This window comes from Peromyscus eremicus, chromosome 3, assembly GCF_949786415.1.
Source record: "Peromyscus eremicus chromosome 3, PerEre_H2_v1, whole genome shotgun sequence".
NCBI lineage: Eukaryota > Metazoa > Chordata > Mammalia > Rodentia > Cricetidae > Peromyscus > Peromyscus eremicus.
In genome coordinates this window covers 64,783,464-64,799,293 of record NC_081418.1, presented here as the reverse complement: position 1 = coordinate 64,799,293, position 15,830 = coordinate 64,783,464, and the positions used below count along the sequence as shown (strand labels likewise).

Below are 15,830 nucleotides of genomic sequence, written 5' to 3'. Positions count from 1 at the left end.
GGTTTGATCTCCAGCATCCACTCTCCACACCCCTATTAAAGGGATGGGTAATGAATTGGAACAGAATGAGAAAATTATTCAGTACCCTGTATTTTTTAGTTCCATTCATAATTACAGTATAAAAGATTTCCCTTGCTTATTAAGTTTTTGGGCTGTACTTTATTTAGCTAGGTTTTCAAAAAATGTTAACCTTTAAATCCCTCAAATTATTAAAACCTTACATTGCTCATATATATATGAGGAATAGAGTTTACTCTTGAATATGTGGCATGTTTTGCTGACTCAGAAAAGTATAATTCTGTAAGTTTTAATTTTACAAAGCCTGAACCACCATTTAAATAATTCTCACAAATTCCTCCATTATGGAGCCTCGAAGAACTTACTTCAACAAATGCTTGGGAAAGGCAGGTCAGGGAGGGTTGTATTATTATATCATTCAAGACAATCTTGAAAGCCGTATTTCGGGATGGAGTGTGGCTTAGGTAGAACCTGCCTGCATGTGTGAGGGTCCAGTAATCCCAAGCACTGCGAAAACATTCCTTGAAAAACCATTTAGATCTTTTCTTTGAGGGTCTCACACAGACCTGGCTGATCCATACTCTGTGCAGTCCAAGCTGGCCCTTCTCTCAACGGCATCCCTTCTCTCAACCTCCCAAACTACTGGCATACGCCACATGCCTGGGTAAGTCGTTCCGGATTGGACACCGCCCTTTATATAGTCAGAAGCTCCACGGGTGGTGGCTTCAGTGGGATTTTCCCCAGAGTAAATCTCTGGGACTGAAACTGTTCCAGCTCCTCTTTTGTCAGCTGATCCCTGGGGGTGAACAGTACATTGTTTGTGGCAGAGACCGGGAGGGAGGATGATAGGCTGCTACCTCCAAACGTGTCATTAGAAGGTTTGGCAAATACAGTCTGAGACTGTGAGCCAGGACTACCAAAACCAGCCACAGATCCGCCACTTCCGAAGGCAGGGGCCATTGCAGGGCCGAAAGGACTCACTGCCAAGGAAGATGGAAACCCTGAAAACCCAGGTGATCCAAAACTAGAAGTGTCAGGGCTCTTGAACGAAAACGAAGCAGCAGACGTGGCTTCAGGTTTCCCAAATCCAAAGGCTGGAGCAGAGGAAGTGATGGCAGAACCAGCAGAGGGCCCGGTCCCAAAGGCTGGGTGATTTCCAAACACGGGCGCGCTTCCAGAAGGGGCAGTGGCAAATCCAGAGCTTGTTTTAAAACTAAAGTTCTGAACACTATTGCTGCTACTGTTATCCACTGGGAAACCTACAAAAACAGATTACAGTCAGAAAATGTGGCCTCATTCCTCCTTTCTCTTATTTCAGACTCGTGTAGATACTGAAGAGTTTAGGGGCAAATGAGAACAAGGTTAGAGCAAACCCTCTGAACCCCACGGGCCTAACAGTTCTGCTACCGTGATTCACCCATGAGCCCTTTCGGCTTGCCATGCTTTCCACCAGAGCTGCTACACGACAGCTGTCTGATGACAAAGTCCCCAAAGGCACAGGGGTAGACTCCTACCAGATTCCGAGGCAGAGTCTTGTTAGGAAGGCCAGGCTGGCCCTGAACTTTGTTTTGTGAGACAGGGTTTCTCTGTGTAGTCCTGGCTGTCTTGGAACTCGCGTCTATAGAGCAGGCTAGCCTCGAACTCACAGAGATCTACCTGCCTCTGCCTCTTGAGCACTGGGATTAAAGATGGGTGCCACCAGCAACCACGGCCTTGAACTTTGATTTTTCACTTCAGCCTCTGAATGCTAGAACTATATGTATATCATCATGTCAGTTCCCTATGAAGCTGAGAAAATATTCCTAAAAAGTTCTTCTAGAGCTGGGCACAGTGGTTTACATCTGTAATCCCAGTTCTCAGGGGACAGAGACAGCCTGGTTTACATAGTGAGTTCCAGGCCAGGGCTACAGAGTGAGACCTTGTCTCAAAAACAGAAGTACTTCTTTCTACAAGCTGAGCCACAGTACAACCCCCTCTGACCTGCCTTTCCCAAGCATTTGTTGAAGTAAGTTCTTCAAGGCTCCATAATGGAGGAATTTGTGAGAATTATTTAAAAAGGTGATTCAGACTTTGTAAAGTTGAAACCTCTGAAATCTCACTTTTGTGAGTCACCAAAACATACCATACTCTCTCTTACCTGATGACGCAAATGTCCCTGCTTGCTTGCTTCCAAATCCAAATGCAGGCGCTGCTTGAGTGGCTCCATCCTTTACATCAGAGAGCTTTACAAAATACAAATAATACAGCACTTGATGAACAGTTCTCATGGACTGTTGGATACACTACATTTAAAACATGTACTACTCAAAAGTGCATTTAAATATCTAGCATACAAAATGCCCATAATGTGTTCATGAAAAGGAAAGGGTATAATACTCTATAGAACGCACAACCAACTAACATGGACTTTTATAGAAAAATGTATAGAAGTGAGCCATTATCATCTCTGGATGAGGAATGATTTTAATTTTGCACTTGTTAAATTGATAAAAACAATACATATTACCACCAGAAAAGCATTTTTAAAAATCAAGATACATTGTATCCATATGTAAAAATTTCAAGAATAAAATCACATTTTTAAAAAAGTACACTTCAGTGTTCATAAAGTTAAACCTCCATCTGTGAGGCACTCTAGATAGAGGTCAAAAGGCTGTCAAAAGCATGCCCAGTCTACTCAAATGCTTCAACTCAAGTGAGGTCACATGCTATAAAAAGCTCACTACTAAAACCCAGTCGATGCCCTTTAAGGAACCTTTCATTGACTCCTTCCCTTGAAGACTTTTTTTTTTTTGGTTTTTCAAGACAGGGTTTCTCTGTGTAGTTTTGGTGCCTGTCCTGGATCTCGCTTTGTACACTAGGCTGGCCTCGAACTCAGAGATCTGCCTGGCTCTGCCTCCCGAGTGCTGGGATTAAAGACGTGTGCCACTGATGCTAGACTTTTTTTGGAGACAGGGTCTCACTACATAGACCAGGCCTTGAGCTCATAGATATCCAGCTGTCTCTACCTAAGTGCTGGGACGAAAGCTGTATACCACCACACCTGGCCCCAAGACCTCTTAATCAAACCAAGCCGATTGAGCTTCTTTCCCTTGGCAGCATCTTACACTACCTTATCATGTTCACACAGAGCAGTGGTTCTCAGTCTTCCTAATGCTGTGACCCTTTAATATATGTTGTGGTGACCCCCAACCATGGAATTATTTCTGTTGTTATACTTCACAACTGTACTTTTGCTACTGTTATGAATTGTAATGTAAATATCTGATCTACAGAATATCTGATATGCAACCTCTGTGAAAGGGTCATTTGACTCCAAAGGGGACATGACCCACAGGTTGAGAACCACTGACATAGATGGTACATGTTTGACATATTTTAATGAATCCTGACACACTTATAACCAGCACAATCAAAATTCAGAACATTACTATTAACCTTAGGAGCTCCCTATACTCTTCCCAGGCAGATAACAACCCTTTCTCGACTTCTGGTCCCACACAATTGCTCATCTGCTTATCACTACAGACAAGCTGTGCTCTCTTCCATAGTTTCATAAGACAGATTCATACAGGTTTTTTTGTTCTTCCCTTGCTTCTCTTTCTTGGAGTAATAGTCACCAACAGGTAAAGAAGTAAATGGCTAGACAAACTGAAGTCTATCCATACTCATGATAAAAGAATGAACTATGATGATGTGTGCTCAGCCAGCCCAAGATGGGTTGCCTCAGATCAGCAGCAGAGGGACCCTTTCAACATTCATCCCAGAGGATCAAACAGTTCCTTAGACTCAGTTATTACTGTTCTATGAGCTCATCAACGGTGATGGGGTCACTTCTCAGCTGGGGTCAGAATACGCCTAAACAACCGCACTAAATTCAAATGGCATTATACAACAGCAAGGCAACATACACACATCTTTAAATACTTGAATTGGTACTATTTCCCAGTTTTTAAAGTTAGTCCTACCCCCGTTAAAAACCTTATGCTAAAATAGTTTTTACTTTTATTGATTTACTTTGAGACAAGTCCTCTATAAGCAGACCTAGCTGTCTTGGACTTCAGTGTGTAGATCAGGTTGTCATCGAACTCCCAGAGATCTGCCTGCCTCTGTCTCCCTAGTGCTGGAACTAAAAGAGTGTGCTACCATGTTTAACTAAAATTGTTTTTAAAAAGAATATTGTCCATACTTTTCTGAGAAACAAATAAGATCTAGGGCTTTAACTATAAATGATCACATGCAGAGTTAGTTCTCCACAGAGATTTTACCTTTCAAAATGAAGCTTCTCTGCAAAAAGCACTAGGGGAACTGGAGAGATGGCTCAGAGGTTAAGAGCACTGACTGTTCTTCAAGAGGACCTGGGTTTGATTCCCAGCACCTACATGACAGTTCTCAATGGTCTTTAACTCCAGTTCTGGGGATCTGACACCCTCTTCTGACCTCCATGGGACCAGGTACGTATGTAGTGCACAGATACACATGCAGGCAAAACATTCATATACATAAAATAATAAAAATTAAAAAGTAAATTAAAAATAAAAAAAGTAATAGAACCAGTGCACACCTCTAACCCAGCACTTGAGGTAGGGGGAGGGGAATCTCTAAGAGTTTGAGGCCAATGTGGTCTACACACTGAGATCATCCAGCCACATGAGACCCTGTCTCAAGAAATAAACAAAAGCAATAAAAAGCTAGGCATGGTGGAGAATGTCTATACTCTCAGCAAGGAGGAGGCTGAGACAGATGGTTCTGAGTTCAAGACCAGCCTGGACTACATGGCAAGTTGCAGGACATCCTGGTCTAATTAGTGAGCTCTTGTCTCACAAAACACCACAAAAGCAATAGATGAAATACTTCTTTGAAGAAAATTCTTCAACACTCACCAGAGTTCCTTTGGTTGACATATTTAGATTTTTCAGTTCATTTATCCTATTCCTCCATTGACTTACTAGCTGTTGAACAGAATTTAGCTGAAGAGAGAAGACAAAAAACAACTCAGTATTGAATACTTAGCCCTGCTCCTGTTTGCCAGAGTTACTCCAGCTCTAGCTGCCTCTCTCTGTTCACTAACTCCCTGGCTCTCATGGGTGCCCACCTGGCAGTGCAGGAATGATGCTGTCTGGACGGAGGGGAGTGATGTGTACTAGCATAGCTCTGGCTGTAGACAACAGAAACGATCATTTCCTTCAGATACCCAACTTATGCTCCTGTCCCACCCATTCAGACCTTTCTTTTGAATGTCTGGTATTCAAAAGTGTTAATCTATTTAGCAGAACTGCTATTTATGTCACTTTGTTTTTCTAGTAAAAATCATGGGATCTGCACCTAACAGAAGCAATAATATTTTTCAAAAGACAGATAGTTTGAGTTCTAGGACTGGTTGATGGGTAATTTATAATAAAAAATAATATCCCTAATTGCTATAGTACATCATTATCAGTTTAGATAACTAAACAATTTCAAAGAGTCTAAAAAAAATAAAAAAGGCATTGTTCTTCAAAAAATTAACAGCCCTCACCAAATGTGCCCAAACACAAGCAAGCCACCACAAACACAAAACCAGTAACTGACAGCCAAGTGCTACTGAGGTAGAGGAATAGGAAACAAACTTACATAGCTCTGTAAGTTATTGCTGGTTAAGAAGTTATGGTATTCAAGCCTCAACTCTTCTGGTGAAATGTCTGTGAAACCTGAAGTGAGGAATCAGTTGGAATTTAAACAGTAGGTATTGCTGATTCTGGTAGTAGGGCTGGCGTGTAGACAAGAAAATGTGCTAATGCTGGTTATCCGAAAAACTTCAAGGTCATATTCAAAGCCCAGATACTAATGCTTAAATTATTAAATTAGAAGAAAATACAGCTATTTCATCTTTGAATGAAGAAGAATTCTGTAAAGATAAACGGTGAAAGGAAAATGGAAGATCTGACTACATATACATTCAAACTCTAGTCTAAAAAATGCTGTTAAGTCTATAATAAACAGATTTAAAAGGAAAATGATAAATCAGGAAGACCACAATTGCATACACAAGAGTTAACGTCTTTAATACAGAAGTACTATTCATAAGTCAGTACAGAATATGGCAAAGACAGAAAGTACAAGCAGTTCACTAGAACTTCAAAAGGCTGGTAAATAAAATTTACAAATGTAACTTAGTGATATAATGCTCTCCTTACAGACTGACAAACATAAGAACCGATGATCATTACTGTTACTCTGTGTGTGGTAATGGATGCTGTTCTGAACATGCTAAGGAATGTTCTGGGGCAAACTGTCCATAAGCAATGTTCACAGACTCTGACCTACAATTCTAGGATTTAACTTCAGATACCTAAAGTTATGCATGTATGCAGACAAAGGACGCTACACAAAAGGATGCTTGTTCTCGTACTTTCATTGATAAATTAAATGTAGAATACCAGGGGTTAGGAAATAAAGCTCAGTGGCAGAATGTTTGCCTGGCATGTATGAGATCTTGGGGTCAGGCTGAAAAAAAGCAAGCACAAAGAAAACAAAACTGGATGATGATCACTTTATACAGATAGAGAGAAATATATAAATACATAAACAATGTGGAGTATGGATGTTTTGCCTGCATGAATATATGTGCACCACGTGTGTGCCCAGTGTCAGATCCTCTGGAACTGGAGTTACAGACAGTTGTGGGCCACCATTTGGATGCTAGAAATTGATCCCAGGTCCTCTGGAAGATCAGATACTGCTCTTAATATGCATATATTTTAAACAAAATACCAAAAAAGTTTCCGTTTCTCTATTATACTTAGCAATTTTTACTGTCCATAGCAATGACTGTACCTTTCAGCACTGAGAAGACTAAGAAAGGAAATGTTCCTATTTTCTACAGACTTCCTTGGAACCCAGCTACCTTTAGTTTACTCCAGTGGCACCAACAGTCCAGGGCAAAAAACATTTAGGAATCACACTAGATTTGTTTTTCTGTACCTAAAATATCAAAATTTGGTTCAAAACAGAACTCATATTTGACCAATTTTGTCTCCACTGCCAACAGCTCTAATTCATCACAGCAATCACTTCCTAACTTGCCTCCCTGCCTCTCAACCTGCTCCTGATCCCAATAGCTCATTTTCCCTCCTGTACCACTGAGTGAGCTTTTTTAAATCAGCCTACATCCTTCTGCTTAAGCGCTTCATATCTGTACACCCAATGTAATTAGACTCATACCATGCGGACCTTGGCTATTGCCCTGGCTTTATGCTATATCATTTCTGTGAGTTTCTTTCCTCAGTGATTTGAGCTCATGGCTCTGACCCCGAGGCCTTTGCACTAGCTATCGTAATTGCTAGGAATGGTTTCCCCAATCTTCTATAACAGATACCTTCTCTTTACTCAGGGCTTAGCTCTAACAGTGTTACATAGGAATGTACAACAACTCTCCTTCAAGAACACTGTCCATCTCAATTACTCTGTATTCTTTCAAGGTGTGATCAACCAGAGTTTCTTATCTGAATTACAGAACACAGAAAATTACTTGAATAACTATTTTCTCAGGTTTTGGAAGGGTGGTGTCAACTTGACACTCTTGGGAAGAGCCTCAATTGAGGATGGGCCTGTGAGAATGTCTGTGGGGCATTTTCTTAATTACTAATTGATTCATGAGGGCTGAGGGCCCAGCTCATATGGGTAATGCCATTGTAGATATAACCAACCTTATTAAATAAGAAACACAGAACCAATGCAAAGAAGAAAACCAAGAGGTCAGAGCTAAGAGCTAAACCTTACCCTTTCTCCTGCGGTGGTCCTACCTCTCCGAACCAGAGCTACCCCTGTGTTAAAGTCTTTATATAGAGTTCCTGTTCTGCCTTCTCATTGGTTGTAAACCCAACCACATGACCACCTCGTCACGGCCTGCCTGTAAAGGCCTCCAGGTTTTCTATGATTGGTATTGAAATTAAAGGCATGTGTATCCAATACTGGCTGTATCCCTGAACACACAGAGACTTACCTAGCTCTGCCTACCAAGTGCTGGGATTACAAGCGTACGCCACCACTGCCCGGCTTTCCTATGGCTTGCTAATAGCTCTGACCCCCAGGCAACTTTATTTATTAACATACAAATAACATTTTAATACAAATAAAATATCACCATATGCCAGCCCTAGGCAGTTAGACCTGGGCTGTGTGAAAAAGTTAGCTGAGCAAGCCTGGGGAAGCAAGCCAGTGAACAGTGTTTCTCCGTGGTTTCTGCTACAAGCTCTACTTGCCTTTAGTTCCTGTCCTGGCTTCCCTCAGTGATAGACTATTAACCTGTAAGCCAGACAAAACCTTTCTTCTCCAAGTTGCTTTAGGGTCATGGTGTTTATCACAACAACAGAAAAGCAAACAAGGACATGGTACAAAAGAAATATTCTAGCTACAGAGGCAAAATTAGCTCTTCATAATGAACCATGCATATATCCACATACATTTATTTTCCAAAACAAAAAAATAAGATTAGTGAGATGAACAGCAAATCTGTCTACAGATCTTATTAACATTTGGCTTAACAAACTGCTAGATTTTCTAAACAAAATATTATTTTTAATTATGCGTATGTATGTGCATCTGTTCTGGAGTAGTGACGTGTACGTGCAATGTCTGTAGAAGTCAGAATGCAGCACTGTATTCTGTCCTGGAGCCAGTTACAGGACAGTTGTGAGCCAGCCAACACAGGCGCTGGAAACTGAACTCACATGTTCCACGAGAGCAGTACACACTCTTAAATGCTGAATGGCATCTCGCCAGCCCGGACTACTGGATTCCTGCATGTGCTTCGGCATGTTTCTGCACTCACTCCACTGTAGTGTGGTTGTTGTGCAAGAACTGCATGCCACAGATACGTCACTGGGAAGAGAAGTCAATGGCCTTTCGAGAAAAATATGGATATTCTTAATGCACCAATACTGGAAAAGTGGAGTGGAGGGGTTTTTTGTTTGTTTGTTTTTTTTCGAGACAAGATTTCACTATGTAGCTCTAGCTGTCTTGGAACTCACTATGTAGACCAGGCTGGCCTTGAACTCACAGAGACTTGCTTGCCCCTGTCTCTCAAAGTTCTGGAATTTTTTTTTTTTTTTTTTTAACTTCAACCATTTGAAAAGCATACCAGATGTATTTTAGAAGCAACTGCATTTAGAAAATTCCACATTGAGAAAAGATGTCTGGATACAACAGAAACACACACGCACACATCTATCCAGTGATGCAGTATAGACATACTTGTCTGGTTCCTCATGCACACCTCACAGAACTGCACTCTTTCATGATACCATTGCCACTTGGTTAACATGAGATTTAAGGTTTCAACTGACCACACCTGGATTCATTCAATCGGAAACAAATAAAAAAATGGAGGAAAAAACAGGCAAAAAATCAAACTAGAAACACTTCCTAAGTGGGAGGTTTTTAAAGGTCAGTTAAAATGCAAACTCAAAAGCTAATCAACTTTTTGTGTTGTTGTGTTATAATTCATTAGTTTATCTTGGACTCAGAATAGATTTCAGTCAGCATGATTCTGTAACATAACACTTCAGTCTTGAAGAATATGAGTTAAGATGTCCTACAGAATTTCCATACATTGACACACAGCATTCTAGAACACCTAAAGAAAAATACCAAATCAACCCTAAAATCCTTACATATTAATGTGTCCTATTCTAGAAGAGACTTTGAGTATCGAGAAGCTACTGTGTCTGTGTGATAGAAAGGTTTTTCGTGACTCTAACTTTTCCTAGAAACTTTCAGTTTTATTATCAGCAGTAACCCTGCCACCCTCCCACCCCTCCCCTGCCCCTTGAGGTGATACAGGTTTATCTCATTCACTGTTCAGAAAACACCTGCCAGGGCTAAGTCTGAATAACCACAGCTGTTATTCTCTCTAATAAAGTCTGCCTGTGGCCAAGTCACACGATAACCCAAGTGCTCTCCCTCAAAGTCAACTTCACACGCGGGTACAGGGCAAAAGCACAGTTTATATGTACCTCCCATTTTGTCTGAGACAATATTTAAAATGCATATTCAACGGCTAAGAGTTTTCAAAAGTTAGTAATTTTATTTCATCAGATAGGGATAACTTTCCCCCCTCGTAAAGTTAGAATGACATCCCAGACTCTTCTGTACATGACTGCAATAGTCTACCAGCAGTTTGCTGCTTCTGCCTCAGCCGATGTTAAATCCGTCAGTTTTACTCAACAACGCTTTTGTACTGACAGTACAGATTTCAACACTGAAAGTGGACATCAGTATCTTAGTATTATTCGGAAAACTTTTATGAACATATATAGTTCCTACAGACATGTCAGGGACAGGATGCTAGATTTAGCTAACAAAAATCTGAGATGTCTAGGTAAACTGAAATATAAGGGGGGTAGGACAAATCAAACTCAGTAATTAATATTTAAATGAATAAAAAAGTAATTAGGTGAGAACGAGGCGAGGGGTGAGGTACAGTGGCATTCCTAGAATTCTGGGACACTAACCTCAAGGGCTCCTGCCTGTGCCATGTCTGCTGTTTCCTCAAGAGGATAAAGACTCAGCGTCTCCCAGAGCAGGCTTGGAAAAACTCAGCAGCCTAAGTTTCAGAGAGGCTGTAGGGATCACATTCTAAAGGAACACCACCCCTGTAGTTCCTCATCTTCAAACAGGAGAGTCTTATAGGCTTTATGAAAACTAAGTATTCTTGGAAGCGACTAAAGAATAATGGAACCAGGCCCCAAAGGCTGTAATGGCGGCAGCTTGTGACCCTGCTGGCTGCTGAGGTAGCTAGGAGCTTCTGCGGTTTTGATAGAGCAGAACGTCTTCCTCGACTGACTGAACTGGAATTGTGGTGGGTCCTGATTTTACTATTCTTTCTTGAAAATAACACAACTGAAAAGAACTACACTCTCCACTCTCAGTCTCTGAATGATGAAGTTCAGTTGGAATACTTGAAACAAAGACCAAATTCTAGCTATTCCTAAGTTTGGAGTAAATACATTTAGCATGGTCTTAGTTTTAGAAAGAACTTTAGAATCTATTTTATATACACATACATATGCAAGTACAGGCTGGGTCCATAGCCTAGTGGGAGGGCTTTGCCTAGCATGTATGAAGGCCTGGGTTCAGTCCTCAGCACTGAACAAAAACCAACCAACCAACAATCCAACCAAACATGTTCCCCAGTTACCTGAGATGTTAGGTTTCTTTTTCACTGGTGAGTAAACAGAAAACATCCACTGCCCTGATGATTCCCAAATCTCTACATCTTTAACAATTCCTTCCCTGGAAACAAAGAGAAAGAAAATGAAAATAAATAAAAATGGAAGAGTAATGGATATTTTCATTTGCTTGTTAAAATTTGTTATTTATGAAGTTGAATATTAAAAATTAAAATTCTAGTAAATAAATATATACATTAACATATTTTTCATTCTATTTTTTATACCAGAAGCTCACAGAAATACAAATTACAACCTGAGTGTGGTGGACACAGCTGTAATTCCAGCACCTGGATGGCTGAGGAGGCTTTGAGGCCTGGTAGGTAAGACAGCGAGTTTAAGGCCAATCTGGGCTGCAACATCAACAACTTGTTTCCAGAAACAGCAAACACCTTCTATTTTGTAGTTACAAATAATCTAGAATAATTAATAGTGTAGGCTTTCTAATTCACAGAAAGACTAATCAATATATTTAGGAATTATCTAAAATATAATATTTTTTTAAAGAACTAAATACAATACACAATATCAGAAATACAATATTTTTTAAAGAACTAAATACAATACCACAATTGTTAACTGGGAACAACAAAAAGTACTACTATCAGTTTTGGAGAAGCATTAAAACTTAAGAGTGGGTTATAGGACTTCAGAAATATTTTACTTATTTTTTCTACTTTGCAATACAGGAAACAGGTTCATGCACTTTAAAAATATATTTTTAAAAATAATTCATTTATTTTTAATTTTATGTGCTTCAGTGTTTTGCCTGCCATGTATGTCTGTGCGAAGGTGTCAGATCCCCTGGAACTAGAGTCACAGACAGTTGTGAGCTGCCATGTGGGTGCTGGGAATTGAACCCAGGTTCTCTGGAAGAGCAGCCAGTGCTCTTAACCTGTGAGCCACCCACCTCTCCAGTCTCCAGGTCCATGCATTTAACAATTAATCTGAAACAAAGCTGCGGATACAGTCGGCTCTAAATTAAAGTTTCTTTCCATCTACCCTGTGACCATTAGTAACCAATAGGTATCACAAAGAATAGATATTACACTCAGAATCACAATAAACAGAACTTTGCCTTCTTTACACACACACACACACACACACACACACACACACACACACACACACACTTAAAAATTTAGCTTCAATCGTCATTTCAAAAACCAACAGCTGGGCACACACCTTTAATCCTAGCACTCTGGAGGCAGATAATGAGATCTCTGTGAGTTCCAAGCCAGCCAAGGTGACGAAGGGAGACCCTGTCTTAAAATAAAACAACCCCTGCTCGCCACCAAAAAACCCCATAGAAATCCACTGTTTATGGAACTTCAAATAGGGTAACTGAAATAGAAGTTTTACAAAGAAAAATAAGTGTTCTTACCAGTAATCTTCAGGATCACAGCTGTTCTGACCTTGTAAACAGGACCAGCCTTTGAAATGTGCTAATACAGTTTTGCTTACTCTGGTTTTCAGTATTATTCTTTTTCAAAGAAAACACTAAGTGCTCCTGGAAAAACCAAGCAATTGGGTGGTGACTTTCTACAAAACTTTAACTTACAGAAGTTTCTTTTCATCCTTCTGCTCATCAGAGACAGGTGACGCAAAAGGGTTTTGAGATGACCCAAAGCCTCGGCTGGTGGAAGCGCCAGAGTCAAAGGAGCCGAATACTGGTTTGTCTTGATCTCTGCTGCCACCCCATGGTGTAGACTTGGAGAAGCTGGATGGCTGGATGAGGCTGGAGTACCTCTGGCTGGTGGCATTCCACCCGCGCCTGTTGCTTCCTAAAATAACCAAGAAAAAGAATCGTGAAATTGGTAACTTTTTCAAATCTTGGAAATCTCCATTACATTTTATCTTATTATTTCTAGAAATTATATAAACGCTAATAAAGTGCTATTTTCTACTGTTTTTAAATGAGAATCCCTTTACGATTTACAGCTTTTCACATGTTAAAACAAATCACATGTTCTAATTGCATTGAAAAAAATGAGGTCAAGGCCAGGTGTGTTGGTGTACGACTTTAATCACAGCACTGTGGAAGCAGAGACAGGCAGATCTCTGTGAGTTCTAGACCAGCCAGGACTACATAGTGAGGCCTTATCTCAAACAAACAAAACAAAATCCCCAAAACCAAACCAACCAGCCACCACCAACAACAAAAATGACATCAATGGACTGGAGAGATGGCTCAGCAGTTAAGAGCACTGGCTGCTTTTCCAGAGGACTTGGACTCATTTCCCAGCACCCACATGGCAGCTCACAGCTGTAACTCAAGTTCCAGGGGATCCAACATTCTCAGAGATATACATGTAGGCAAAATACCAATGCACATAAAATAAAAACTTTAAAAGATGAGATCAAGAGGATTAGAAGTCCATAGGAAAATAGAGATACATTGCTGAGTTCAGCTTTTATAAGCCTATTAACCTGCCTATGAACAGAAGATACAAGTCCCAAGCTTCTTTAGTGAAGAGCCTTTGCTTAGGATGCTCAAGGCCCCTGGTTTGTCCTAGCACTGGGTGTATGTTTGGGAAAAGCTGTGTTTCCATTAATTTGCTTCTTCACAGACAATGGATGAAAGAGAACAATGAATACACTGGTCAGTAAAAAGGACTAAACTTCACCATCTGTCCTTAACAGTTATTTAAGGACCATTTGTCTCAGTCTTCCCTCTGTGGATGCAATACTTACATACTTACCTTTCATATGGAGGTTACAGAGCTCACTAATATGTGGATAAAGTACAGGGCAGATTTCTAACACTTCATAAATATAAAAAATGAGTCAATAGGACTTCTTTCTGGATTTCATATTGTTTTTAATTTTATCACTTCGTAGTTGAGGCTAGGATGAAGGTAATTATCTTATGATTGATTTGGAAAATATGTCATTTAACATATACTAAAAACGTAACGATAGGTGTACCTGTATTCTAAACTACTTCATAAATCCAAAGAGAAATAGAAAATGGAAGAGACAGCTGAACCACGTTTCTGAAGTAGGAATTAATGGCATTTTGTTTTGAAGTTCCAAATCTTTTGTGTGTGTGTGTGTGTGTGTGTGTGTGTGTGTGTGTGTATGGGGGGGGGGAAATCACACAGCATAGAAATGAATTTCCTTTATGCTGCACTAGATGGCCCTAGTTTTGGCCTTGAAACTCCAAAGCATTCTTTTTCTTTCTTTTCATCCTAAAGTTTTATTTGTATTTTTCATCCAATTATCTATCTACCGAACGTTTACTTTCAAATTACTACACTTAAAGTAGGTTTCCAGAGACGACAAACATTACTCTCAGTAGTCCCTGGGAACACACCAGGATTTATCAGAATGTGAGTCCTAACTTTTGGAGTATTTCACTAATCAACTGTAGATGGATGACACACTCTGTCTCCTCCACGAAGGGAGTTGAAACATGAAGCCACCATGCAACACAGGGGATTGGATAAGCCTCAAAGACGAAGGAAAGAGAAGCAGCTAGTGATAAACGTCAAAAACTAAGATCCAAAACTAAGAAAATAAAATATATCACTCTGACTTTTAAAACCTTGTGTTGTACGGAAGGTTTAATGCCTGGCCCCTGAATACTCTTTCCTCAAAACCTGTAAGGTTCTTAGCCCAGCGTCCCACCCTACTAACTAAAGCCCAAATTTTAAGAGCATGCGATCAAGGACAAGGAAAAGTAGGGCAGTAAGTCTGGACGGACCCACGCGAATTCTCCCAACCACTGCCATTCACCAACAAAGTGGTTTTGATAAAATACACGAATTTAAAAACGCAGTGTTTGGTACGAGCACCCAGGTCCAAAGCCCTGTCCCTGCCTGATCGGCCGAAACGACTACCCTAACTGGGGTGGGGTGAGCGTCCGCATCTGGGGACCCTGGCTCGCGGCTCCGGGAGCGTCACCTGAGGGCGGCGGCGGCTGCTGCTGTGGTGGCGGCTGCCGGGCCACGCCCGCGCCCCGGGTGCCAGGGTGCTCGTTCCAGCAGCGGTCTCCGAAGCGGCACCGGCCTTGAAGGAAAAACTGGCAAATGGTCATCGTAGCGCCGTCCCAGCAACGCGGTCTTCAAGTCAGCAGGGACGGCCAGTTTTCAACCGAAGCCCCGTCGCCGATGTGACGTCATCCCCCGCGCCCAGAGGTTCTGTGACCCGTCCCCCATGCGGTGAGAGGCGTGGGCTTTAGCCAATAGGATTTGAGAAGAGCAGACCTGCCTACTCACGTGTAAAGAGGTCCTGAGAAAGCGAGGTGTTGAAAAGGGCCTCGGGCGTTGGACCTGGGGACCGGACCGAATCTAGAGGGTACCTGATATAGCAGATAACCACCAAGGCTCTAGTTGGGTGTAGTTTGCGAGGCTCAGTCGTTCGTTACATTTATTTAGCCAAAAAAAAAAGTAAAAACGGGCTCATAAAAAGAACGACTCAGAGAAAGCCAGCTGTAACCAGCAAATGGATGCACTGTACGCGAAAAGTATAATAGCTTCTTAGTTGATACTGTCTGTCTGCACACTGAGAAATCTTGTTCGTAAAATTTCACGTAAATATTGCCTTTTGAAATTTTATCAAGAATAATGAAAATTGTCTGGAAAACTGACACAGAAGCAG

General features: G+C 41.0%; 1 protein-coding gene across 2 annotated transcripts; it reads right to left on the bottom strand.

The window, feature by feature from the left end:
* Positions 1 to 392: 392 nt before the first annotated feature.
* On the bottom strand, positions 393 to 15,382 carry Nup42 (nucleoporin 42). 2 transcript variants are annotated; one of them, XM_059257812.1, is made up of 7 exons: positions 15,135 to 15,382; positions 12,790 to 13,012; positions 11,198 to 11,292; positions 5,632 to 5,708; positions 4,902 to 4,988; positions 2,156 to 2,240; positions 393 to 1,277 (listed from the first exon to the last, which is right to left on the bottom strand). In XM_059257812.1, the coding sequence occupies exons 1-7, from the start codon at positions 15,265 to 15,267 to the stop codon at positions 712 to 714; spliced, it is 1,266 nt and encodes a 421-aa protein (XP_059113795.1). In that variant the 5' UTR covers positions 15,268 to 15,382; the 3' UTR covers positions 393 to 711. The 2 variants fall into 2 exon arrangements, with proteins under 2 accessions (XP_059113795.1, XP_059113796.1); XM_059257813.1 differs by lacking the exons at positions 5,632 to 5,708; positions 12,790 to 13,012; positions 15,135 to 15,382.
* Between the last annotated feature and the right edge of the window lie 448 nt (positions 15,383 to 15,830).